This window comes from Plasmodium brasilianum, chromosome 13 (genome assembly GCF_023973825.1).
Source record: "Plasmodium brasilianum strain Bolivian I chromosome 13, whole genome shotgun sequence".
In the NCBI taxonomy this organism is placed as follows: Eukaryota; Apicomplexa; class Aconoidasida; order Haemosporida; family Plasmodiidae; genus Plasmodium; species Plasmodium brasilianum.
This window is the reverse complement of record NC_090126.1, coordinates 1,431,211-1,457,864: the sequence shown is the minus strand read 5'-3', so window position 1 is coordinate 1,457,864 and position 26,654 is coordinate 1,431,211. Positions and strand designations below refer to the sequence as shown.

Here is a 26,654-nt window from a genome sequence, read left to right as displayed (position 1 = left end):
GTTTTTACTTTGCTCGTAGAATGCTGCACGCAGAATGTCACAAGATAAAACATCATACAAACTTCCGCTTTTTTTTTTTTTTTTTTTTTTTTTTTCTTTCCTTCTTATTACTACATTTAAGTCAATATATTATGTATGCATAATTTCTTGTAGTTACGGAATCATATATTTCACAAAATTTATAAGTCGTCACTAATTATATCAAATAGGAATTTTTTTCGTGGGTGGGCTCTTGTACATATACATATATATATATATATATATATATATATATAATATATATATATATATGTGTATAAGCATGCCCACATATATACACCCACACATACACATATACCCCCATGCAAACCTGCACGTGGGTAAATAATTTAAAATACATATATATTTCAATAACTGCCGAACTTTGTTTTACATAATAATAGTTAAAAACATAGAGAACAATTCAAAAGGGCATCTTACTTTTAGCACTTGAAATGTACATGTTACTATAATCATTATCATTAATTATTTGGTTATTCTGTGTTTCATACATGCCCATTTTTTGAAATTTATTTTTCTCCATTATGCCACCAGCGTTTCGGGTATTACCATTTCTACTTCCCCTACCACTTGTGCTACCTTTACTGCCCTCTTCACCCATCTCTACCTCCTCGGTATTGTTACAGTCATAATAAGTCCCCTCCGTTTCCTGTTCGAGCTGAATTAGTTTTGTTGAGTTATTAGCTAGCATATTAAAACTCCCCTTTTCTCGAGCATCGTTATCGTTCTCATTGTTCTCATTGTTCCCACTATTCTCACTGTTCTCATTGTTCCCACTATTCTCACTGTTCTCATTGTTCCCACTGTTCTCATTGTTCTCACTGTTTCCACTGTTTCCACTGTTTCCACTGTTTCCACTGTTTCCACTGTTCTCATTGTTAATGTTGTCCCTTCTGTGTGGCACCTCCACACAATTTAAGAGGAGAAGCATACGATTTGTATTTTTATCCTTATCATCTTTTTTTATATTTTCCTTGTCCTCAACTCTTTCATTTTTTTGTCCTCTTTTCTCCTCTGCTTCATTTTGTTTTTGCTGATGCTCCCATTTTTGCTCATTTGTATTCTTACCTAGTAAATTATTTAGATTAATCAACTTGGTTGATGATTTTTTTGACTCTTTACCTCCCGTATGCGCGCATTTTGTGCTATATACTGCTAAGTAATCTGCTTCCTCATCTTTTGCTTCCTCATCTTTTGCTTCCTCATCTTTTGCTTCCTCATCTTTTGCTTCCTCATCTTTTGCTTCCTCATCTTTTGCTTCCTCATCTTTTGTTTCCTCATCTTTTGTTTCCACATCTTCCATTTCATCCACCTCTTCCCCCGGAGGCACTGCACTGTTCAGGTAAGGGCTTATTACATTTAAGGTTTCCCTGGTAACTTGCTCATTGTTATCCCCACACACACAACATTTACTTTTATCAGTCCCTAGATTACTAGTGGAGCTTTGAAGTAAGTCATATATGTAGTCGTTAGTGAAAAAACTACTTCTAATTGATTCTTCAAAAGGAAAATTTGTTTTCTTACTAGTGATATCAATAACTTCATCTGTGTATGTTACTGCATCCTCTTTATTACTAACATTACATGTTGTGCATATATTATTTTTATAATTTTTAAAATGGAAATATTTTATGATATCATTTTCATCATTATTACATGTACAGTTAAGGCAACTAAGATGATTGCCTCTACAGCTGTTGTCACTTCTGCAGCTAGTGCATCCTCCGTAACAAGTAGTGCAGTCATTGTCATTATTACTTGTTACTGCATTGTGCTCAGGCAGTCTTATACTACTGTGTATGGAATTACTTGGAATACTGGTATCGTAGGCAATACTAGCACTGCTGCCATTGTTGGCAATACTAGCACTGCTGCCATTGTTGGCATCTTTTGCGATGTTCATTCTACCATGACAGATATCTGTGCAGTTATCTCCACTACGTCCCATAGCACTGTTAATGAGTTTATTAATTACCTTCTTCTCATAAGGGATGAACAGTTCATCGTATATATTATTTTTTTTATTTCTTTCTAACGATGGAATAAAATTTTGGCTGTTCATTTTAAAAACATCATTATGACCATGGGATAACAATTTGTCTTTTCCCCCACTTCCTTCTAACCGCATATCGTTTAAAATATAATCATTACTAAATCTACCACTGAAACTATTATTACTACCATTACTACTGCTATTCGTTGGGGGGGTACTGTGATTACTGATTTGTCCTGTGTTAAGCGACTCATTCCCTTTACGAACAGGGAAAAAACTACTAATTGGAAATATTTGCATGTGTACCATATGCTCATTTTGATTTTCTTTTTTCCTTTTCATATTATATATTTCCTTTCTTTCTTTATCTGTGTGTTTCCAGTTATGTATAAAATGTGTCTTGGACTCTTCACCTATTTCGTAATTTCTTAAATCTTTTTCTTTATCTAAATTATTCTGTTCATACAATTCGTAGCTTTTGTTTTTTATGTTAACAAAGTTTTTATAATTCTTGTTCAGGTAATTTATTACCTCCCTTTTATCACCTAGCAAATTTTCCAAAGAATTACTTTGTTCTATATTACTTGGAAACTCGTTCTCTTTCTCATTGTCCTTCTTCTTTTTGCTGTTTATATTTGTAATACTGTTCAACATATAACTATAACTGCAGTTGTCATGCTTGTTATAACTACCATAGCTAGCCATCCCATCATGGAAACAATTCATTCCTGTTTTATTACTATCGTCTGATATGCAATTCTTGCTACTACATAACTCCTCTTCCCTTGCCAATTTGACCCAATTGTAGTTATCCAATATCTTCCTACTATCATTTCTGACATTTATTTTATTTATGTTACCTTTGTCACTTGGGTGATACAACACATTATTTCTCTCTCCTTTTTTAGGTACAATATTCCCTTCGTTTTCTTCTGACTTGTACAGGTAAAACTTATCCTCTTTTTTTAAAACATCCTTTTGTAGCCTCATTTCGTTAAAAGGAATGTTGTGCTCATCTTTGCTTGTATTTATAATATCTGTTTCCTTACCATTGTTCATATAATTTACATCTTTCTCATGTAAACATTTAAAGACTTTTCTACAATTCGGGAAAAAATAATTCTTATCATCTTCTGGAATATCAGCATCGTTTGCATTCTTATAGCTTGATTTGTCAGCATCGTATATGTTATTACAGTTTGATTCATTACCATCTCCTACATATTTATATCTTGCTTCCTGACCACCTTCTTCGTTCTTATAGTTTGATTCCTCCCGCCCGTCAATGCCATTCCACACATGTTCCCTTACTCGAAGAGGGTGTACTATGCAATCATTCACTGTCAAGTTATGCATCAATTTTACATTATTATATCTATTATTATATCTATTATTATATCTGTTATTATATATATTATTGTATATATTATTGTATATATTATTGTATATATTATTATGTATATTAGTGTATCTATTATTGTATCTATTATGATACCTATTATTGTATATATTATTGTGCCTATTATTACATCCCCTTAAATATGGACTACTACTTTGGCTTCTTAAGAAATCTGAACTGTTCATGTAATTATTTGAGCCGTCATTTCCAAATATTAAATTACTTCCTTGTTTACTGTATGTGCCACTATTGTCATAATAAACTACGTTCTCTTCTTGTTCTTCTTGTTCTTCTTCTTCTTCTTCAATTGTATTTTTCTTGAACTTTTGAGACGTTAAACTATTTCTATAAATATGTGTACCATTCTTTGCATAACTGTTCGCAATACTACTCCGTAAACAATCCAGTGAATAATCTTTACCCACGTTGTTGTTCGTTGTGCTGACCATGTGCATGTTTTTAATATTGCTATACGTTTCATAAGCCATATTATTATTATTACTATCCCTATGATTATCGTTATTGCTCTCACTACTACAGCTACTATTATTTTTGTTTATGTATGTAATGTTTCTTTCATTACTGAGGCTTTCACATTTGCACTGGTTCGACTTACAGTTAAAATTTATAAACGCGTTAAGGTATTTCGTTCTACTTTTATTTTCAGCATCATTTGTGTTATCTCTGCTGTGCAAACCACTATTTTGTTCATCAGTGCCCCCAGCATCGTCGGCGTTCAAATGTGTGTAATTTGCAGCAATATTCGAATTGGTGTTAGAATGGATATTAGAATGGGTATTAGAATGGGTATTAGAATGGGTATTAGAATGGGTATTAGAATGGGTATTATAATAGGTATTAGAATAGGTATTAGAATGGGTATTAGAATGGGTATTAGAATGGGTATTATAATAGGTATTAGAATAGGTATTAGAAGCGGTATTAGAAGCGGTATTAGAAGCGGTATTAGAAGCGGTATTAGAAGCGGTATTAGAAGCGGTATTAGAAGCGGTGTTAGACGCGGTATTAGAAGCGGTGTTAGACGCGATGTTAGCAGTGTTTGTAGTAGAAGCACCACCATCTCCAGCCCTCGCGGCATAGTTACTGGGGAAGTCCTTTTCCGTTGTGTTACTGTTGCATACATTTGCTTCACTGCTATTACATTCTTCACTAAACAACATGGAATCCATATTTTTTAACATCAACTTTAACTCCATCTGTTTTGGTTCTAATTCATACTGCTTCAAGATATATTCATCTGTGTTCATATTATCATCGTATTTTTTAGATATATCATAATTATTACGAGTAGTATCAATACCCATATGTGTGTTAAGTCTTATGTGGTCATCACTGAGAACCATAATTTTATTCTTTTCATTGTCCACATTTATAATGCTTTCTTTTAATTTGTTCATGCTGTTCATGTTAATATTTTTAGACATGTTAGAAAAGCTTTCTTCATTATTTGTATATTTTACATTTTCTGATAATTTATGTAATGTATGCATGTACATTGAATATAATTTCTTATTATATATTTCATTTTTAGTTAAATCCTTTGAGTTGTCAAGAGTGCTAATGAAAAGATTTTTATTCTGATCATATACAATATCGTCATTGTAATTTACATAGTGTGTGTTGTGGTTACTTGCACTAGGGATGGCTCTACCTCTATTTTTCCCATCAACTGCGCTAAAGCTGCTGTTATGGGCAATTCCAATTATGTTACTACTGCTTTTACTGCTTTTGCTGATGTTATTGCTTTTATCAATATTAATACTATTAATGCTATTATTGAATATATGTCTGTTATAATTATTTTCGTTCTGGTAGTGCCTGTCTCTACTACTAAGCACACCTCCGTCAGGGCTATTATCACTGGCATTCGTACTAGCATTCGCATTAGCATTCGCATTAGCATTCGCAATAGCATTCACAATAGCATTCGCATTAGCATTCGCATTAGCATTCGCAATAGCATTCGCATTAGCATTCGCAATAGCATTCGCATTAGCATTCGCATTAGCATTCGCAATAGCATTCGCACTTGTATTCACGCTGGCATCCAAACTGGAAAGTACATTATCATTGACATTCACACTGACAAGAACCTTAGCACTGCAATTCACGTTGGAATTCATGATGGTGTTCCCACTACCGTCCGGTGCGCTACCATCGTCAACGGTACTACTACTTCGTTCTGCATTTATAAATTTATCTGTACATGTTACTTGGCAGTTCCCGTTGCTATTACGGAAATCAGTCTTGTTAATTTCAAATCCTTTCTTCGTTAACTTGGCTTCCATTGCGTTAATTTTATTTATTCCGCTAATTTCGTTCATTTCGCTAATTTCGTTCATTTCGCTAATTTCGTTCATTCCGCTAATTTCATTTGTGCTGTCCATCGGACCGCCGTAACCAGGCGGTGCTCCTATCTCCAGGGTGCCAATTACCCCGTTCCTATTATTACCACTACTATTATCATTGGTACTATTGCCATTTTCTGTGGTACGAATATTCTGTATCTTATTTATGATATAACTAATATTTTGGCTAGCATTGGTTAAGAACAATTTTGATAATTTGTGTTCAACTTGGTAGTTATCGTCTTGTTTTTCTTTAAAAATTTTAGAATTCCAAATTTTTTTTTTTGATAAATTAGAACTAATGGTATGATCCTCCCCGTTTTTATATAAACTTAAATTTAAAGGCACCTTTGTAATTTCCTTATTTGTGGGAATACTTACTCTTTTATTTTCTATACTGCATGTACTGTTAGTATCAGCGGGATTATCATGTCTGATAATGGAACATAGGTTACTTCTCGTGCCATCTTCGACTAGGCTGTTCCCACTTCCACCTCCGATTAGGCTGCTCCCACTTCCACCTCTGATTAGACTACTCCCATCCCCATCACTGCTCAAATTGTTTATATCAAACCCCACTTTGTGAACATCGTTGTAGTTAAGAAACACATTTTCCATATTATATTTATTTTTTAAATTAATTTTTTTTTTTAATAAATGTACAGGTAAATTTTTGGGTTGAAGTTCATTTTCCCCATGTGCATGTCTACAGTGAACTCCACTCGAGCATACTCCGTTCCTCTTCCAATGTTTGCATATAGTAGTCTTGTAAACACCATATGTATATTTTAGTTCATGTTCCCCATGAGCAAAATTACATACTATATTTGCACATATACCCTTTAACCAATATTTACAAATTGATGTTTTTCTAAGTTCATTTTTTCTATTCGTACAGAATGTTGAATATAAATTGACGTTATCCAATCTTTTAGTGTTTTTCCTTAAACTATTATGGAAAAAATAATTTTTTAATTCTCCTTCGTTGAGGAAATGATCAATCTCTTTTGTGTTCTGCCCTTCGCATGTACTGAGCTCGTTATTCCGGCCATCACGGCAGCCAGTATTGAAGTCAGGATTATAACTAGGATTATAACTGGGATTATAACTAGGATTATAACTGGGATTATAACTAGGATTATAACTAGGATTATAACTAGGATTATAACTAGGGTTATAACTAGGGTTATAACTAGGGTTATAACCAGTATTGGAACTACTATTATTTTTGCTGTTTTCATTATTATTAGTATCATTTCCATTTGCATTTGCATTTGCATTGCTGCTACTGTATTTGTCGTAATTTTTACCATTGTTATTGATTTCAATGGTGGCATCCCTCTTTTCCACCTCTAAACATGTTAATTCGCGTATATACCACTTCCTAATATCACCCTTATTTATCCCCCTATCTACTCCTATGTTTATCTCCCCGTCTGCTCCTATGTTTATCTCCCCGTCTGCTCCTACGTTTATCTCCCCGTCTGCTCCTATGTTTATCTCCCCGTCTGTTCCTATGTTTATCCCCCCATCCGTTTCTTCATTTATCCCCCCATCCGTTTCTTCATTTATCCCCCCATCCGTTTCTTCATTTATCCCCCCGTCCGTTCCTTCGTTTATCCTCCCATCTATTTCCTCACTTGCCTCCTTGTTGTTTACGTTTATAAAATTATTTTCTCCATTTTTGTAAATATTAATGTTTATAGCGTCTTTCCCTTTCACACTGTTACTATGTACCACCTCCTCATCGTAACTCCTCCTAAATTTTAATATTGCGTTTATATATTCTTCGTTCATTTTTTAACTTGGTGCAATAATTTAGTGGTATTTCTAAATTTTGTGAAAGCATCTATTTTATACTTTTTTTTGAAAATTCGTTTTGTAGTAATGTATATGTGTACGTATGTATATATGGATGTATGCATATGTATTTACATGTGTGCATATGTGTATTAATATATATATATATATATATATATTTTTTTTTTTTTATTATATACCCATGCTTGTGTGCGCAAATGTATATGTACAGACAAGCATATGCATACACTCACATTCACAGATGGCTGTCAAAAGTTAAAGCAAAATTGGACCAAATTGAAGCGATATATTTTTGTAAAAATAAGGTGAAGCTTTAAAAATTAAAAAACTAATTTTTTAACGGCAAAAAAAAAAAGAAAATATAACAGCAGTAATGGGATAGTATAAAGGATGAAAGAAAAAAAAAAAAGAAAAATCAGAATTAATCTACCAAATTGAGCTAATATCACAAATTAGAAAAATGTAGAAAGCTCGAAAACGTTATTTAAAAGTAGTACTATACAGTGAAGAATAAAAAAAAAAAAAAAAAAAAAAAAAAAGAAAAAAAAAAAAGATAAAAAAAAAAAAAAAAAAAAAAAAAGATAAAAAAAAAAAAAATGCGAATTTTATATTAAGAAGATCTACTTAATAATGCTGGGGAATAAGGAATGCTGTGCGTAACTGTATAGATGCGTACGCGTACATGAGTGCATGCAAACATATTACACGTACGTATTTTAGTGTTGTATATTGTACCCCTAACTCTATGAACACAAGGATGTGCGTCAATAAAACATGAAAAAAAAATTAGGATAAATAAACATTATGTAAACTATTGATTAAAAAATGTTTAAATAAAAAAAAAAAAGCAAAAAAAGAAAAAAAAGATAGAAAAATTAATAAATTTACGAATTAATAAATTTCTTTTGAAATACAATCAAAACAATAATAAACGTTAAAAAGGAGTAAAAACTGGAATATATATGACTACTTTTCTGTCGCTTTTTGGCTAGACCATTTTTTTTTTCTTTTTGTAATTATGTACAATAAAGTAAGAATATTCTCATATAAAATGAAAAAAAAAAAAAACTCAGATAATGCAAAAGGGGCAGCCGTATATAAAATATGTAAGTATATATAAATATAAATAAATATGTATACATATATATATATATATAGACGTGTGTGTTCTCACGTGTGCACATTTACCCATTGTATAACTATGTGTAACATGTACATATATATACATATATGTACATAATATGTACGTATGTTTGTATTTATATAAATACGATATGTATGCAATATGTGTAAAAATAATATGTACACTTAACAAATGCGACATTTAAAATTGATGTTGCAAAAATTAATCTGTGTCAAATTGATTCATAACATGTTTAACATACAATTGCATAAAATAAAAATATGTATCTCATAAAATTAAATCACGTACATAGTTTTTATGTTTTTTTTTTTTTTGGAAATATACATAGAATATTGCATTAAATATTAATTATATTTGTTTGTTCTTTTTTCTATCTTTTACGTAAAACCTTTAAAAAAAAAAAATTAGTGCTTATACATAAATGCGCATTCTCCTTGTAATGTATTTCCTATAATTTTTTATCATTCACTATGCACTATTTACTATTCACTATTCACTATTCACTATTCACTATTCACTATTCACTATTCACTATTCATTATTCATTATTCATTATTCATTATTCATTATTCATTACTTATTATTATTATTATTATTTTATTTATTTTTTTTTTTTAAATTAATTTTACTTCTCCTGATCTGTTTTATTATCAATAATAAAATTTATAAAATATGCAAATGGGCTTTTATAGTTTTTTTATTTTTTAAAAAATACCTAAATGTTTGTGAGTATGTATTATGTACACATTGTATTCATGCATGGGTGGATGTATAGATGGATGTTTATGTATATATATTTATGTGCATCCTGTAAGATTTAAGCTATTGTATGCCCATATAAAAATACACATATACGTATGAGCATATGTACACATATATTTATATATATATATATATAAACCAGGGCATATGTATACATACATATTTATGTACCAATTGAGTAAAGAATTAAAAAAATATAAGTATGTTCATAAAAAAGTATTAATAAAAAATTAATTTCTACATTTGCATATATGTATACATGTACATATACGTATACAGGTACATATACGTATACAGGTACATATACATATACAGGTACATATACATATACAGGTACATATACGTATACATATATATAATATATATATTTAAAAAAAAAAAAAAAGAAATAGTCCAAAACTTGTTCCATATAACATTGAAAATAGTATCACATGTTATGTGTTCATAATTCTTTTTTTTTTTTTTTTTTTTTTTTTTTGATTTTATTGTACCTATGATAATTATGTAGTAAAAATAAGCACAGACATGAACATAAATGCTTAATAAAACCCATTTAAAAATCAATAAAATTAACAAAAATTTATAATCATTTTTGCATGTTTTTATAAAATATAATAAAAATTTATAATATAATCTTTTTAACATCCTTGTGCATATATAACATAATGGTGTATGTGTATATATAGATATGTAAATATATATATATATATATATATATATATATTCCAGTGGCACTCATATTTTGTGTGTTTTTTTTTTTTTTTTTTTTTATTAACATGTCATAACTTTATAATACTACAATGTTATTTTATTGCAAAGTTAAATGTAAACTATTGCCATGTCATAATATTGCAACATCGAAATACCACAACATCGTATTATGCAACATTTCAATAATGTGTTGAGTCAAATAAAATAAGGATATACATTCACAATTCCAGTATATCAAATTAATTGATCACTAATTAATAAAATTTAAAAGATATAAATTTAACACATTAAATAGTAAAAAAAAAAAAAAAAAAAAAAAATTGATACATAATATGTGAAAGAATAAAAATTTAATAAATAAATGCTCAAACGATGTTATTTCCTCTAAAAGGAAAAATAATAATATAGAAAATATGCAGTCCAAATGAAACAACTTACATAAAAAAACATCAAATGTAGTAGCAATGTAGCAGTAACATAGTAGCGTTAGAATAACGCCAAATAAAGGAAAACGAAATAAAAGAACATCAAAAAATTTTTTGTCAAAATGATTGAAAAATTATAATTTTAAAACTCTACCTGCATATGTACAGGCAAATGCACTAGGCATCAAAAATTATGTGTGTATCTTTTATTAAATAAAACATATTTTATTCTACTTAAGTGTATATAAGCATAAACGTGTATAAATGTGTATAAATATGTATGCATATGCATGTATATATATGCATGTATATGTATGCATGTGTATGTGCATGTATATATGCATGTATATATATGCATGTATATATATGCATGTATATATGCATGTATATGTAAATACATATATGCAAATATGACACTGCGAAAACGCAAAAAATTTAATAACGAATATATGTTTATGATAAATATTCCAAATTTTTCGTTTCTTAAAAATATTACGTTATGCATATGAATTTTTTAAGCGCTCGTAAAAAAAATCAAATACATAAGGACGATGCATATTATTAAAAATGTAATATGGTCTCAAATATATGTATTTGTTGGTAGAGTAAAATTAGCGAATTGATAAATGCTAACAAATTCATAAAAAAAAAATAATTATTTAAGAAATTCAAAAAACAAAAATAAAGCATATTTCCATATATATATATACAGCTCCAAAAAGGAAAGTATATTGTTCATAATTTTTCAAATGTTCCTGTGTCTATCTAGCTCAACTTAAAAAGTTAACACGCACGTACATACATGTGTACGTAAGTAGGTACGTAAGTAGGTACATATGTATGCACGTGTGTACGCTTATATGTACGCTTATATGTACGCCCACGTGAATTAAAAACTGATATAAAAGGAATTACTTTAAAAATTTACAGAAAATATGATAAAAGAAAGTTCTCTAATAAAGTACATGCTTTGTTTTACACATAGTTCAACATATACGTGAATAGTCAGGCACGGCAGATTATTACATGTTAGTTATACATATGTACGTTTAAGAAATATATATTATAGAAATTTATTTAAAAATCAACGTCAAAATGAAGTAAAATAAAATAAAACAAATGAAACAAAATAAATACTTCATCTTGTCCCTTCATTTCGTATTCACCATCTTACTTGCTAGTTAAATACGTTACAATATAAGATATGTCTAAATGCTCGGAATAAAAAAAAAAAAAAAAAAAAAATATTAAGTGAAAACACCTCAATATGTAAGTTAACATACATTTAAGTACTTAAATAAAAAAGAACGGCAAACATGATAAAACGAATAAACATGTATAAGTATATATACATGTTTACAAAATAGAAAGAAATACAAATACACTATATATGTTTCATAAATGGGACAAAACAATACCCATTATTCTTCGTGCTTTTATGTATATGTATATATATATATAATATATATATATATATATATATATATATATATATATGATTACTAAGAATTACAAACATTATCATCCCTATATATTTCACACACCTTAAGAATAGTATGCCATCTTATCCTTCTTACACACTGTAAATTAAATATGTCTTACGAAAATATAAATGTATATATGTATTATTATGCAGGTAATTACCACGGTAGCCTTTTTTTTTTTTTTTTTTTTTTTTTTTTATTTGCTGTTAATAATATGAGGCAATATTATAAGAATATATAACTTAGCACATTTTTTTTCTTTTTTGGTAAGACTTAATAACTCTTAAAATGCGAAAAAAAAAACTAATACTTTACACAGACAAGCGGAATAATTACTTCTTTAACTTCTACACAGTTTAGAAACTATTTTAATTTTTTCTTTTTCACAAAATGTTTTGTTACCTTCTTACTGTAAGATGTCAAACATACAAAATTATAATAAATATTGTAGAGTATATATCTGTGTGCGCGTAAATAAGGTATACAACGAATATAGACGTATATATACATATACATATATATATATATGTACATGTATATATATATTTTTTTTTTTTTCATTTTTTTTCCTGTATTTCATTTTAGTAACTTGTGAGCTCACTTGTTCACACCCCAAAATTTTGGCTGTTCATAATTTAAAAAAAAAAAAAAAAAAAAAAAAAAGGGTGAAAATATCAATATACAGGTTTTATTCTTAAGAAAAAATTTATTGCATGTTAATATATTTAAAAATTGTACTGATTTTTATACCATTTTCCCTTTCAAAAATCGATGTTTTTTTTTTTTTTTTTTTTTTCTTCTTGCAGATTCATATGTGTCTTGTTCTTTTTACAAAAGTTAGGCTTACCGAATAATATGATGTTATTTTTATATTTGTACATCAATTTATATATATGTGTGTATAAGTGGTTGTAAACATATATGTACGACTACATAATTTTGCATGAACTGTTCATAAAAAAAAAATGTGCACCCTACTTTTTAAGCATTTAAATGTTCTTACATACAAGTCCCAAACTAATATAATATTACATGTATATTTTTCTTTTATTTTTTCAATTTTTGAAAATATTTTATTGTTTTTTAAATAAACGTAATTAAAATTTTTTTATTATTTTTTTTTCTATGTAAAATAAAATGGTGAGTAATATTTTACATTTCTTAAAATTGAGTCAATAATGCAGCCTTTTTGCGTATCCTAAAGAAAATGGCTTTACGGTGCGTATTTATATTTATACATATACATAGCTTAACCTTTTTCTTCACCCCATTTTTTGCATATTAAATGACGGGCTAAACTTCGCTCTGAGCATGTATATTTGTTACAACGATTTATTTGAGAGAAGCCCAAAGGTAATATATACATATATATATATATATATATATATATATATATATATATATAATATATATAAGCACATATAAAGGGCAAAAATGGTATATGGAATTTTATGTACACTATATTCAAAAGTGGGAAATGCGGGTTAACTAGAAAATGTAATGAATGAAAAAAAAAAAAAAAAAAATATGCTATATGGAACTATTTTAACCAGTCACCTTCTAACTTCAATTTTGACTTCATCTTAAACTTCAACTTATATTTCATTTTAAAAAATTAACAAGAATAGCAGCAATAGTATCTGCAGTAGTAGCAGCAGTAGTGGCTGCAGTAGTAGCAGCAGAAGTAGCTGCAGAAGTAGCAGCAGAAGTAGCAGCAGTAGTAGCTGCAGAAGTAGCTGCAGAAGTAGCAGCAGTAGTAGCAGCAGTAATGATAATAATTACATTTAGTATTAAAAATGAAGGTGTGCAAATTTAAGTTTTTCTTCTACAGCTAAAAAGGATCTTCACATTTTTCCCTTTTTTTTTTACTTACACAAAAAAAAAAAAATAAAAAAAAGAAAAAGGAAAAAATTAAAAAGAAAAAAGGAAAAAGTAATAAGGAGATTACTGTGGTAATTAATAAACACAGTATACTTCTTTACATTTTTTCCGTTTCTTTTATAATTTCCTAGTTGAAGATAAACGAAAAACGAGCACACCACACCTTTTCGTTCCTCTTAATATTCAAGAATAAAAAATGACAAAATACAAATATTTTAACATAGAAGAGGTGTTCTATTTTCCTCCTTCACCTTTTTCATCCTTTTCATCATCGTACTAAGTTTTTCCTTTTTAATAAAAACGTATTTTTTTTGCTGAAAACATTTCTTTATATAAATTTACTAAAAAAGGAGAAGAAATGGAGCTCCTTTAGGAAAAAAGAAAAATTGACAAAAAGCTTATAAAAATTTAATGAAAAAAAAAAAAAAAAAAAAAAAAAAAAAAAAAAAAAAAAAAAAAAAAAAAAAAAAAAAAAAAAAAAAAAAAAAAAAAAAAAAAAACAAATAAAACTAAACGAACAAGAAAAAATAAATTACAAAAATGTACACATTATAGCAATAATAATAATATACACTAGTTTACACATTTAAAAAAAAAAAAAAAAAAAAAAAAAAAATCAGAAAAATCAGAAAAATCAGAAAAATTTTTAAACAATAAATGAAAAAATACTGAATAAAGATTTTCAAATAAACGACATAAACAAAAATTTTAAGTAATGATGGTATAATGCTAAAAGGAAAAAAAAAAAAAAAAAAAAAAAAAAAAAAAAAAAGATTAAAAAATACATGAATAATCATGTAATCTTTTTTTTTTTTTTTTTTTTTTTTTTTTTTTGTTAAATAACATTTTAAATTTCATTTAATAAGAATACAAAATGATGAAGAGTAAATATGAGAAGCAAAATTCTTATACTACTAATGAACGTCTAAAAGATGAAGAAAAAAATACGATAACACAAGGACATAACTCTAACAAACTTACTAAGTCAACAGAGGAAGAGAAAAATAAAAAAGTGCTATACTCATTAAGTGTTGAAAAAAGTACTATATTAAGTGAGGAAAACTCAGTGGGGGTAAATAGCGACCAGAGTGAAAATGATACAGGGGGGGAAACAAAGGAACACATGGAGGTGCACACAAAAGGGAAATGGAAGAAACATCAGCCGGAACAGCAGTCGGAACAACAGCCGGAACAACAGCCGGAACAACAGCCGGAACAACAGCCGGAACAACAGCCGGAACAACAGTCGGAACAACAGCCGGAACAACAGTCGGAACAACAGTCGGAACAGCAGTCGGAACAACGCAAGGAGCAACCGGAGCAGCGAAAAGATGACGTCTTCGTCAAAAGAATAATAAATGTCGAAATAACAAAAGAAATAAAAGAGTTCATTGATATGTTTGTAAAAAATAGAGAAGATATTTTGAGCTGGTGTTCAAAAAATAATGCTCTTTATTCCAACAAAATAAACGAAAAAACGTCAAACATTATCTTTAATGAATCAAAAAATATAGACAGATTTTTGAATGAGAAAAGTATCAATATCGATATCTTAAGTGTACTCATGTATTTTTATAACTTATATTGTACCCACAATAATAAGGAAAAAATTAATGCTCATAATATTATGAACAGTTCATGCATAACTTGTAATAAAAAAAAATAAAATAGAATAGAATAACGTAGCACTACATTACGTAGCAGTATACGATGTAGCAAAGTAAAACATGGCAAAACAAAATGAACGAGTGGGATTGTAATAAAAAATAATAATTTCGTGCACAGTATTTACATATAATATATGTGTATTTTTGTTCTTTTTCGGCTTTTTTTTTTTTTATTTTTTAGACAGGGGCATATATGAAAATATCGACAGAAATAGCAAATCTTTTAAGGATTTGCTAAACGAAGAAAAAGCATATAAAAGATTGATGGGCAATACAAACAACATAAATGATTTTTTCTCGAATTACAAAAAAACATATCCGTAATATACTTAAGATTTACTGCAGCAAAGCATGTTTGCACTTTTCAAATATAATGCATTCTGTGTTTCGTGCTATGTTTTAGTTTTTTATGCCGTATTTTAGTTTTTTATGCCTTATTTTAGTTTTTTATGCCTTATTTTAGTTTTTTATGCCTTATTTTAGTTTTTTATGCCTTTTTTTTATTTTTTTTTATCATTTTGTACTTATTTTTTTCCTTTTTGTTACCATTTTGTACTTATTTTTTTCCTTTTTGTTACCATTTTGTACTTATTTTTTTCCTTTTTGTTACCATTTTGTACTTATTTTTTTCCTTTTTGTTACCATTTTGTACTTATTTTTTTCCTTTTTGTTACCATTTTGTACTTATTTTTTTCCTTTTTGTTACCATTTTGTACTTATTTTTTTCCTTTTTGTTACCATTTTGTACTTATTTTTTTCCTTTTTGTTACCATTTTGTATTTTGTACTTATTTTTTTCCTTTTTGTTACCATTTTGTACTTATTTTTTTCCTTTTTGTTTCCATTTTGTACTTATTTTTTTCCTTTTTGTTACCATTTTGTACTTATTTTTTTCCTTTTTGTTACCATTTTGTACTTATTTTTTTCCTTTTTGTTACCATTTTGTACTTATTTTTTTCCTTTTTGTTACCATTTTGTACTTATTTTTTTCCTTTTTGTTACCATTTTGTACTTATTTTTTTCCTTTTTGTTACCATTTTGTACTTATTTTTTTCCTTTTTGTTACCATTTTGTACTTATTTTTTTCTTTTAATTTATCCTTTTTTATTTATTATTGCCCTTTTCTACATATTTATTATTATTTTTTATTTTTTTTTAGCTATGGCTTAAATTTAATAATAGGTATTTTCCTAACGTTTCTGAGCGGGTATTATGGAAGCCTCATATTAGGTTTTACCAAATTTACTACGGTAAAAAAATAATGAACATCATTTTGCATTGTTTTGCTGTGCTTGTACATGGGCTGCTTCTTTTTCTATGTTATTTACTCGAGTTTGTACATGGGCTGCTCTTTTTTCCTTGTAATTTCCTCATGCGTGTGCATTGTTTTATTTTTTTTATATTTTTTCTTTTTTGCCTTCCAGCGGTTGATATGTGGCATAATCTTTTCTTATATTACCTTAATACTTGAAGTCATCATTTTTATAATAATAAACGAGAAGGTTGAAAATAAAAGCAGAAGCCAAAAAAGTATGAACAGCAATTATGGATTATATGAAAAGGTTATGTATTTTAAAAAAGAGACATATGATCAAGGAAAGATAGAGGAAATGAAGGAAACAAATAAACAGTCAACACTCAAACAGAGGAAGAAAGCAGAAACGTAAACTTAAAAGTAACTTTTTATTTTATACTTATGGATATATGTTTACATGTGTATATATATTCACATGCTTGTATGGATATGTGTATATATGTATTTACAGAGGCACTCATGAAAGGACAGTTTAATTCTACATATCCTTTTTTAAGCCGTTGTGCCTCCCTTTCGACCCGCCATTTGCTTGACCTTTTGTTAATATATTTTTTCTTTGAATTGTGCAATAGTTTTTGCGTTTATTATATATTATTATATTTTTTATATTTTTTTTTTATATTTTTTTATTATATTTTTTTATTATATTTTTTTATTATTTTTTTTTTATATTTTTTTTATATTTTTTTTATATTTTTTTATATTTTTTTTATATTTTTTTATATTTTTTTATATTTTTTTTATATTTTTTTATATTTTTTTATATTTTTTATATTTTTTTATATTTTTTTTATATTTTTTTATATTTTTTTATATTTTTTTATATTTTTTTTTTATATTTTTTTTATATTTTTTTTATATTTTTTTTATATTTTTTTTATATTTTTTTATATTTTTTTTTCCCCCTTCCCCTTCTTTGTTGTTTTCCGATGTTTCGGTAAATGTATACATTATACTTTATTTTATATTATTTTCATTTTTGATTTTTTATTTTTTATTTTTTTTGTCTAACCGTACTTCTGTTCCATTCAGCGTCTTATATTATTTTCGTTCTACCATCCCCATTTCCTCTCTGCCGCGTTTTATGTTTTTTTATATTTTTTATGCGTTTCACTGTTTAGTTAAATATTGTAAAATATTTAATTTAAAATGCTCATTTTTAAACAGTAAAAGAAATATGGATTTTTTTGCCATTTCAAATCTGCATACAGATATACATACAAAGTTGTATATGAACATATATACATATAATACACTTGTGCATATAACAGTATTATTCTTTTTTTTTTTTTGCTTTTTAAAAAATGAACAGTATTCACAGAAAACAAAACCTTGTCTGAATATGCTACTTAAAATTGAACAGCATACATAATAATGTATTACATATATTTTTTTAAATTAACTTCAAAAGAAAAATAATTTTTCCATATCGGTGAAATTATTTTATTAATATCGCTAGGCTTTTTTTTTTTTTTTTTTCATTTTTTTTTTTTTTTTTTTCCTGCATATGGAATGAAATTACACATTGCCCACGTTTTCGAAATTATAATATACAAGCATAAGATTAATTTTTTTTTTTTTTTTTTTTTGAAAAAGAAAAAATAAGGTACAGTCAGAAGGTATGTTATGATATACATATGTTCTTACTTTGCTCTAATTCGTTAAGATTTGCATTGTTCCGCTTGGTTATGCTTCGTTTATGCTTCGTTTATGCTTCGTTTATGCTTCGTTTATGCTTCGTTTATGCTTCGTTTATGCTTCGTTTATGGTTCTCTTTGATTTGCTTTATGTTTGCCTTGGGCGTATTATTTCCTTCGCCTCATAACACAATTACGTAAAATGAAAAACATACAAAAGATTGACAAGTGAGCATATGTGTACATATAATCAAGTGCACATGTTGACGCTCACGTTAGGGAAAGAAGACTCCTTAATACATTTGTGCAAAAATAGTAAAAAGATTTTTTTTTTTTTTTTTTTTTTTTTTTTTCTTTTACATAGAGCAAATTAGTTTATTTGAATTTATTATTTTTCTCTTTCGCATAGCGTAGATTAGTATTTTTTATTTTTTTTATTTTATTTTTTTTATTTTATTTATTTTATTTTATTTTATTTATTTTATTTTTTTTATTTTTATTTTATTTTATTTTTTTTATTTTTTGTTTTATTCTCTCCATCCTTCATGCCTTTGTGTAAAAACATGAATACGAATAGCGATATTAAAAATGACTTAATAAACAATTTGCCCTTCTCATTTAGTAACATCGAAATTATTAATTATGGAAATTATCGGAAAAAAAGAACTCAGAGAAATAAGGACAGTGATAAAGAGATAGAAGATGTAAACAAAATTTTCAAAATGAAGAGCACGGAAGAAAAGGAGATCAATAATGGGGGTGTGAAGAACTCCAAACGAATTAGCGAACAATTAAGTGCTTATTTGGATAGCTGCAAAGTAGACTATGTGAAGAACGAGGTGAAGAACGAGATGAAGAACGAGATGAAGAACGAGATGAAGCAAAATTCGAGTGGCATCCCTTGTTATTGTACGAACAGAAACTGCACATCGTTTAAGGAAAAGTGTTTGGAGGTAGAAAAAAGAAACAATAATATCTTTAACTTAAACAGAAGGAAGGACTTGTCATCATGTATAAAAAGAAAACCCAATGAAAAGGAGACAAGTATAAAAGATGAGAATTGCATAGGTGGAATCGAACAAATGGGAGAATCAGTAGGAGAGTGGTGGGTGGAGGTAAATGTAAAGGGATCAGAAGAAGATATAAAGGAAGCAGAACATACAAACAATACTCACTACAAATATATAAAGCACCGTTTCGGTAGTGGAAGAATAAGAAGAAAAGAAACTACTGTACCAGGAATAGATAAACTAAAGAATGAACAAATGGACTATTGCACTGAAGCACTAAATTTTAAGTATTTTTCTTCTTTAACTAAAAAGGTTGATGCTTACAATGCCGATAACATACATTTTTCGAATACAAGTGAAAGGGATGAGGAGAATAGCATTTTGGGAGAATCATTGTTTTCGTCCTTTAACTTCAATTATAGCGAGCTCCATGATAAGGATTGGAAGCATCTGGTCAAAGCAGAAGAAGAGAATACTTTCAGTGGATTAGAAGGCGATCCGATTAACGTACTAGCGAATGGTCTAATTGACGAACAAGTATACTGCACAACTAACGCTACAGCCAATGAGTTGATAAGACAAGGGGGAAACAACATCAGGGCCCCTTTACGAAACAGTGTATCTCCTAATAAAGGAGGAAAAGGACGTGGTATCGTTAAGTACAACATAAAAGAAAGCAAAGAAGGACTAAGTCTTTCTTTTATTTCAAATATATGCGATGAGTTAAGCACTTCTAACACGAGTACTATGCACAATAAAGAGGAAAAAAGGATGTATAAGAAAACAAATGGACTTTTAAAAAGATGTAAACAGAGTGAAGATGAGAGTTCTATTCGTTATACATGTACATATAAGAGGGGGGACAAAGAAAATAGTCAAACATGTAGTGAAAGAGAATCGTGCCTATTTGACTCCTTCAAGGATTGCAGCGATTACAACCACGATAACCATTTCAGCCATTTCAGCCATTTCAGGGATCTATATAACATGAAGAATCATAAGAATATAAAACTTATAGACTACAATAAAATTTTGAATAAAAGTTTGTATAATAATATTTATGCAGATACTGACAGAGGGAATAGCAATGCAAAGAGGAGGGGGAAAAACGGAAAGGAAAGAGAAAGTAAAAGCAAAATTAGTGATAAAAATGATCATATGAGCATAAATAATAATTTAAATAAAGGTAAAAACGAACATATGAACGTAAATAATAATTTAAATAAAGGTAAAAACGAACATATGAACGTAAATAATAATTTAAATAAAGGTAAAAACGAACATATGAACGTAAATAATAATTTAAATAAAGGTAAAAATAATAAATCATTCGTAGAGACGAATATATTACAGAAGAAGGTGGTTGAAAACAATGTCAAGGAAATTATTAAGAATATAAAGATGAGACTAGGTTTCTACTCAAAAGAGGAGGTGCAAGAGAAGGAGGATACAGATAAGGGAACACATAATGGCAATCATCGTAAGGAAAAACAGACTGAACATCTGAGTGACCACGAATACATTAAGAAAAGTTCGATGGTTACACATTTTAAGGAAGAGCGAACAGGCACAGAACCTACAAACAGAAGAGAAGACGAACCATTATTTCTAGATAGCTTAAATTACTCGAGAGACGAAACGCTAAAAGATAAGAAGAGTATTTTGTGTGGTACTGCTGACGGATTCGAAAAGGGAGAAAAGAAAAATGCGAAAAAAAAATATAAAAAAAAGAATACCCCCACAGCCAATCCGATCCTTACCGTTACCAGCAGTAACCTGATAAACGTCAACAGTTTTGTGTCTGACGAATTTATGTTATCTGGAGATGATACACATTCTCACTTGGACCCACTCCATTTAGAAGAGAAGGACGAAGAGGGCATCCCATATAATTACGATGGCTATTCTTCCCGAGGACAAGATGATGATTGTAATGATAATGATAATAACCTTTTTTCCCTGTCCACCTCATTATCCAGATTTCGAAAAAGCTTCCTCGATGCCTCAAGGAGTGAACAGAAAAGGCTTAAACAAGATGAAGTAGAAAACGGAGTAGAGAACGGAGTAGAGAACAGAGTAGAGAACAGAGTAGAAAACGGAGTAGAGAACGGAGTAGATAACGGAGTAGATAACAGAGTAGATAACAGAGTAGAAAACGGAGTAGATAACAGAGTAGATAACGGAGTAGAGAACGGAGTAGATAACAGAGTAGATAACAGAGTAGATAACAGAGTAGAAAACGGAGGACACGTTGAGATGGACTTCAATGAAGGCATTGACGAAAAATGCAAAGTGAAGGAACCCCTTAGAAGCATAAAGGAATCTCAAAAGGACGAAAGTAGTGAGAACAATCAAAACAGTCAAAACAATCGAAACAACCAAAATGCACCGTCATATGAGCAAGCCGCACAAGTCTCAGATTGCGTAAGTGAAAAAGATAAATTTGTACAATTGACGGAAGGGCAGGTGGATAAAGGAATGATACATAGTGATAGTGCCGCATGTACGGATGAAAATGTAATGAGTGATCCTACCAGTGCCGCTGCGAGTGCTAGCGTTATCAAGGAAGTATATAACACAATGAGAGATGCAAAAGAAACGCCAAAAAATATTATGTGCATTTGTAAAGAGCTTGAAAAATATAAAATGAAAAATTTAATTGAAAAGGTAAAAGATGATGATAGTAATAAAAACATTTGGGATTATTTAGAGTACAACGATTACCTAAACGAACTGACGGATTTTATATGTAGCAATAATTTAGAAGCACTTGATAAGAATGTTGTTCTACACGATGATGATATAAACGTAGAAAATTTCTCACACAAAATAGATAATTATATGCAATATATTTATGATAATCAAATTAAGCACCTGAACTGTCTAGTGGCAAATATTTTTTCGTGATACTCTTTTTATTTAGTATTGAGTAAAATTTTTTTTTTTTTTTTTTGTATTGCAGATTTTATTTTTAAGCATTATTATGAAAATTGCCCATTTGTCAACACACCACCTCACTTAACATCTCATTTTTCGCCCAATTTTCTGCTTTTATATACCCTTTTTTTTTTTTTTTTTTTTAACACTTCGTTTATATATTAATTCTTTTCGCTTTGCGTTTTCCGCAATAAAAAATAAATGAAAATATAAGCATAAAAAATGTACGCTTAAAAAATGTACGCTTAAAAAGTATGCGCTTAAAAAATATGCGCTTAAATATTGTATGATTAAAAATAATACTTTTAAAATTTGTATGATTAGAAATTATACGATATAAAAAATACTGCTAATGAAATGCTAAAAACTGCTAAAAAAAATTATAAAATTTTGTATGCTTGGTTGAACTTCCAACCAATGGAAAAGATTAATACATGAATATGTTCACCTGCGTATGCACCTGTGTACGTGTATATATAAAAATATACCATATTTTTAAGACCCGATTTATGGAAAAAGTATAAAATTCTTTTTTTTTTTTTTTTTCTGCAAAATGATGAAAGATACAAGCTAATCTTCAACCAAAAGCTTGACGGGTGCTCCTTCCGTAAACTTATTGATCATGCCATTTATATCAGATCTAAAAAAAAAAAAAAAAAAAAAAAGGCAAATGAAGATGTCAAATTAAGACAGCAATTGGGAGCAAAACAACAAGTATTTCCCTGTGCACATATATATATGCACACCGAACTTCAGGAGTTTTATGTGTTCGCATTTGTGGCCTTATTCAAACTCACTATCCCCTAATAAACTTACATTATCTCTATATTTTTCTCGCGTTCCCTCCAGTTTTTCAAAATATCAATAATGCCGTATTTACGTAGTCTATTCCTGTACAACGAAATAAAGTGAAATAAAATAATATGAAACGAACTGAAACGAAATAAATGTTTTATGGGGTATAATTAAAAGAAAAGGTACATAGGTGGCACAATATGAACACCCAAGAAGACCGCTAAAAGTATGTGCATTCAAGAAGGTGGGGATGTAAGAATAAGGAATACCTTGAACTCTCCTTTTTGCATAAAAACAATAGAATTATAATGATTCTACTTTTAATTGCTGAGCATTCCACCAGCAGTGATGCCTTTTCCAAAACAAGGTAGTGCACGTTCTTACTTTCATATAACTTTCCTTTAGTGAGAACATTATTCGAATTACCCTTAACATTATCATTCGAACTACCCTTAACGGTATCATTCGCCCTTCCATCTACATTACCGTTTGAACTGCCATCTACATGCCCGTTTACACTTTCATATATATTGTTTTTCTCACTGCCATTTATAGCATCGTTATCATCGATATTTCCATCACCACGAGCTTCTCCACTTATGCCATCATTCGCTTTTTCCATATTATCTGCCTTATCCGTACCATCCGCCTTATCCGTATCATCCACCTTATCCGTATCATCCACCTTATCCGTACCATCTGCCTTATCCATACCATTTGCCTTATCCATACCATTCGCCTTATCCGTACCATCTACCTTATCCGTATCATCCGCCATATCCGTACCATTCGCCTTATCCATACCATCCGCCTTATCCATACCATTCGCCTTATCCGTACCATCTACCTTATCCGTACCATCTGCATTATCTGTACCATTCATTTTATCCATATCATTCGATTTGTCTACGCCATTCACTTTATGCGTACCATTCTCTTTCGTCTTCTCAGGGGCTTTATTACCTTTTGTGTAAATGTACGAAAACATGTACGGAAACAAAACGCAGTTCTCGTGAAACAAATACTCATGCAAAGATTCATTTAAACATAAGTTTATAATGCATGGTAATATTGCTCTAAATCTGTCTATGTATAATACCTGATCGCTAATTTTATTTAAAAGAGCAATATTTTTAAAATATGGTATACCCTCTTTTAAGGCACTTATATTTATTAGTATATGTGAAACATATATATATTTGTCATTCATGTGTTTATTTATAGATGGCTTTATCGGTAAGAAATAGAAATAAAATAATTTGTTTAAATAATAGCTAGCCAAAAAGTTCTCTTCCTTTAAAGTATTATTATTATTACCTTCTCTTATATCTAGTATCTTGTAAATACCTTCTTTGCATCTGCTCAAGTTCGAAAGAATCATTATGTACATGTCTACATAGTTATCTTCATCCTTCTCCTCCTCTTTGGTCATATCAAATAGTATTTCAATTACGTTCTTCTCGATCAGTTCTGCAAAAGGTTGAGAGAAATACGATTAGTCATCAGTACATGCAAAGAGGTACACATGAACAAAGAGGTACATACGTGCAAAGAGATACACATGAGCAAAGAGGTACACATGAGCAAAGAGGTACACATGAGCAAAGAGGTACACATGAGCAAAGAGGTACACATGAACAAAGAGGTACATACGTGCAAAGAGATACACATGAACAAAGAGGTACATACGTGCAATGATGTACACTGGAATATCTTCTTTTTTCCTTTTTTCTTTTTTATCTTACCCTTCGGGGAGTGGGCTGACAAATTCAGCAAACACTCGAGAGCCAACATCTTACATCGCGTGCTTAAGGATGTAATAAAAACCTTAAAACATTTTTTCTTATTTTTTATAATGTAATCTATTATTTCGTTTTCCTCTAACAAGCTTAAAATAATTTTTAAACTTTCCTTTTTTACAACTTCGTTATCGCTACTGGCAAAAGTAAATAACTCCTCAAAAACTTGCTCATTGATCTCATTATTATTTCCTTCTTCTCCTGATCTTTGATCAACATTTTGATTTTGCATTGTGCTTACGCGTTTTTCATCAACAAAAAGGAGAAAAAAAAGGGAATAGAAATAGTAATAGAAATAGAAATATAAATATAAATAGTAATAGAAATAGTAATAGAAATAGAAATAGAAAAAGAAATAGAAAAAGAAATAGTAAAAGAAATTGTAAAAGAAATAGAAAAAGAAATAGAAAAAGAAAAAGAAAAAGAGAAGGAAAAGAGAAGGAAAAGTAAAAAGAAAAAAAAGAAAGTGGTAGAGAATTTACCCTAGGATGCGCTAAACTTTGCCGAAACGAAAAACTGTATAGATGCACATGTGAATATAAACGTAAATTTATATGCGCATAACTCTATATTTATATGTACATAGTTTTATATGTTCATTTATATATGTATGTATAGCTGCACGATAAATATCCTGCTTTGACAGGCAACAAAAGAACGCGACAAGAAAGATAAAAAAAAAAAGGTTCACATGTATCTGTAAAAATAAACTTTATACATTTTATTTGTAAATTTTTTTTCTCTCTCTCCTCAGAAAGGTGAAAGCATTTCTTTTTTTTCCAAAGTTGAATCATATACAGGTGCTTCTTATGTAGAATTAATTTAAAGAAAATAAAACAAAAAAAAAAATTTCACAAAAAAAAAAAAAAAAAAAATATGTTTAGGCAAGGAGAAAAAGCCCTTAAATATAAATAACACCAAAAAAAAAAAAAAAAAAAAAAAAAAAAAAAAAAAAAAAAAAAAAAAAAAAAAAAAAAAGAAAAAACTATACTACTAATAATAATTATAGTTATAATAATGGTAGTAACAGTAATAGTAGCAGAAACAAAAACAAGAATAACAAAATTATAGGACAAACACTAGCATAAAATAAAAATGCACCTTTAAAATTGCTTGTTAAAATATACCCCCTTTTATTATATCTTTTTTTTTTTTTTTTTTCTTTACCCTTATATAGAAACTTGAAACGGGGTAGTTGCTATTATGCATTATTATACGTACATATACGTACATTTATAAATATATATATATATATATATGTATGTATATATGTATGTATATATGTATGTATATACATATGTTGTACTCAAAACGTAGGTGGGACTATATATAAAAATATACACACATGTATATATTTACTTTTTTGGACATCTAAGCTTCGACAAACGGAAGTACAAAAATTTGCGTGCACTAAGCACACCTTTACTAGCATAAGTAAAAAAAAAAAAAAAAAAAAAAAAGAGGAAC

General features: G+C 28.8%; 4 protein-coding genes across 4 annotated transcripts; 2 read left to right on the top strand and 2 right to left on the bottom strand.

The window, feature by feature from the left end:
* Window positions 1–442: 442 nt before the first annotated feature.
* On the bottom strand, window positions 443–7,597 carry MKS88_004979 (zinc finger protein; the record flags this gene model as incomplete). The annotated part of the gene is made up of 1 exon (XM_067218197.1): window positions 443–7,597. The coding sequence occupies one exon, from the start codon at window positions 7,595–7,597 to the stop codon at window positions 443–445; it is 7,155 nt and encodes a 2,384-aa protein (XP_067071355.1).
* Window positions 7,598–14,902: 7,305 nt separating this feature from the next.
* On the top strand, window positions 14,903–17,361 carry MKS88_004978 (uncharacterized protein; the record flags this gene model as incomplete). The annotated part of the gene is made up of 4 exons (XM_067218196.1): window positions 14,903–15,677; window positions 15,877–16,015; window positions 16,854–16,944; window positions 17,119–17,361. 4 exons carry the CDS (start codon window positions 14,903–14,905, stop codon window positions 17,359–17,361), a joined length of 1,248 nt encoding a protein of 415 aa, XP_067071354.1.
* Window positions 17,362–19,209: 1,848 nt separating this feature from the next.
* Window positions 19,210–22,563, top strand: MKS88_004977 (uncharacterized protein; the record flags this gene model as incomplete). Its single annotated transcript, XM_067218195.1, has 1 exon — window positions 19,210–22,563. One exon carries the CDS (start codon window positions 19,210–19,212, stop codon window positions 22,561–22,563), a length of 3,354 nt encoding a protein of 1,117 aa, XP_067071353.1.
* A 600-nt stretch (window positions 22,564–23,163) lies between these two features.
* MKS88_004976 (uncharacterized protein) lies at window positions 23,164–25,419 on the bottom strand (the record flags this gene model as incomplete). Its single annotated transcript, XM_067218194.1, has 4 exons — window positions 23,164–23,233; window positions 23,410–23,484; window positions 23,658–24,858; window positions 25,134–25,419. 4 exons carry the CDS (start codon window positions 25,417–25,419, stop codon window positions 23,164–23,166), a joined length of 1,632 nt encoding a protein of 543 aa, XP_067071352.1.
* Between the last annotated feature and the right edge of the window lie 1,235 nt (window positions 25,420–26,654).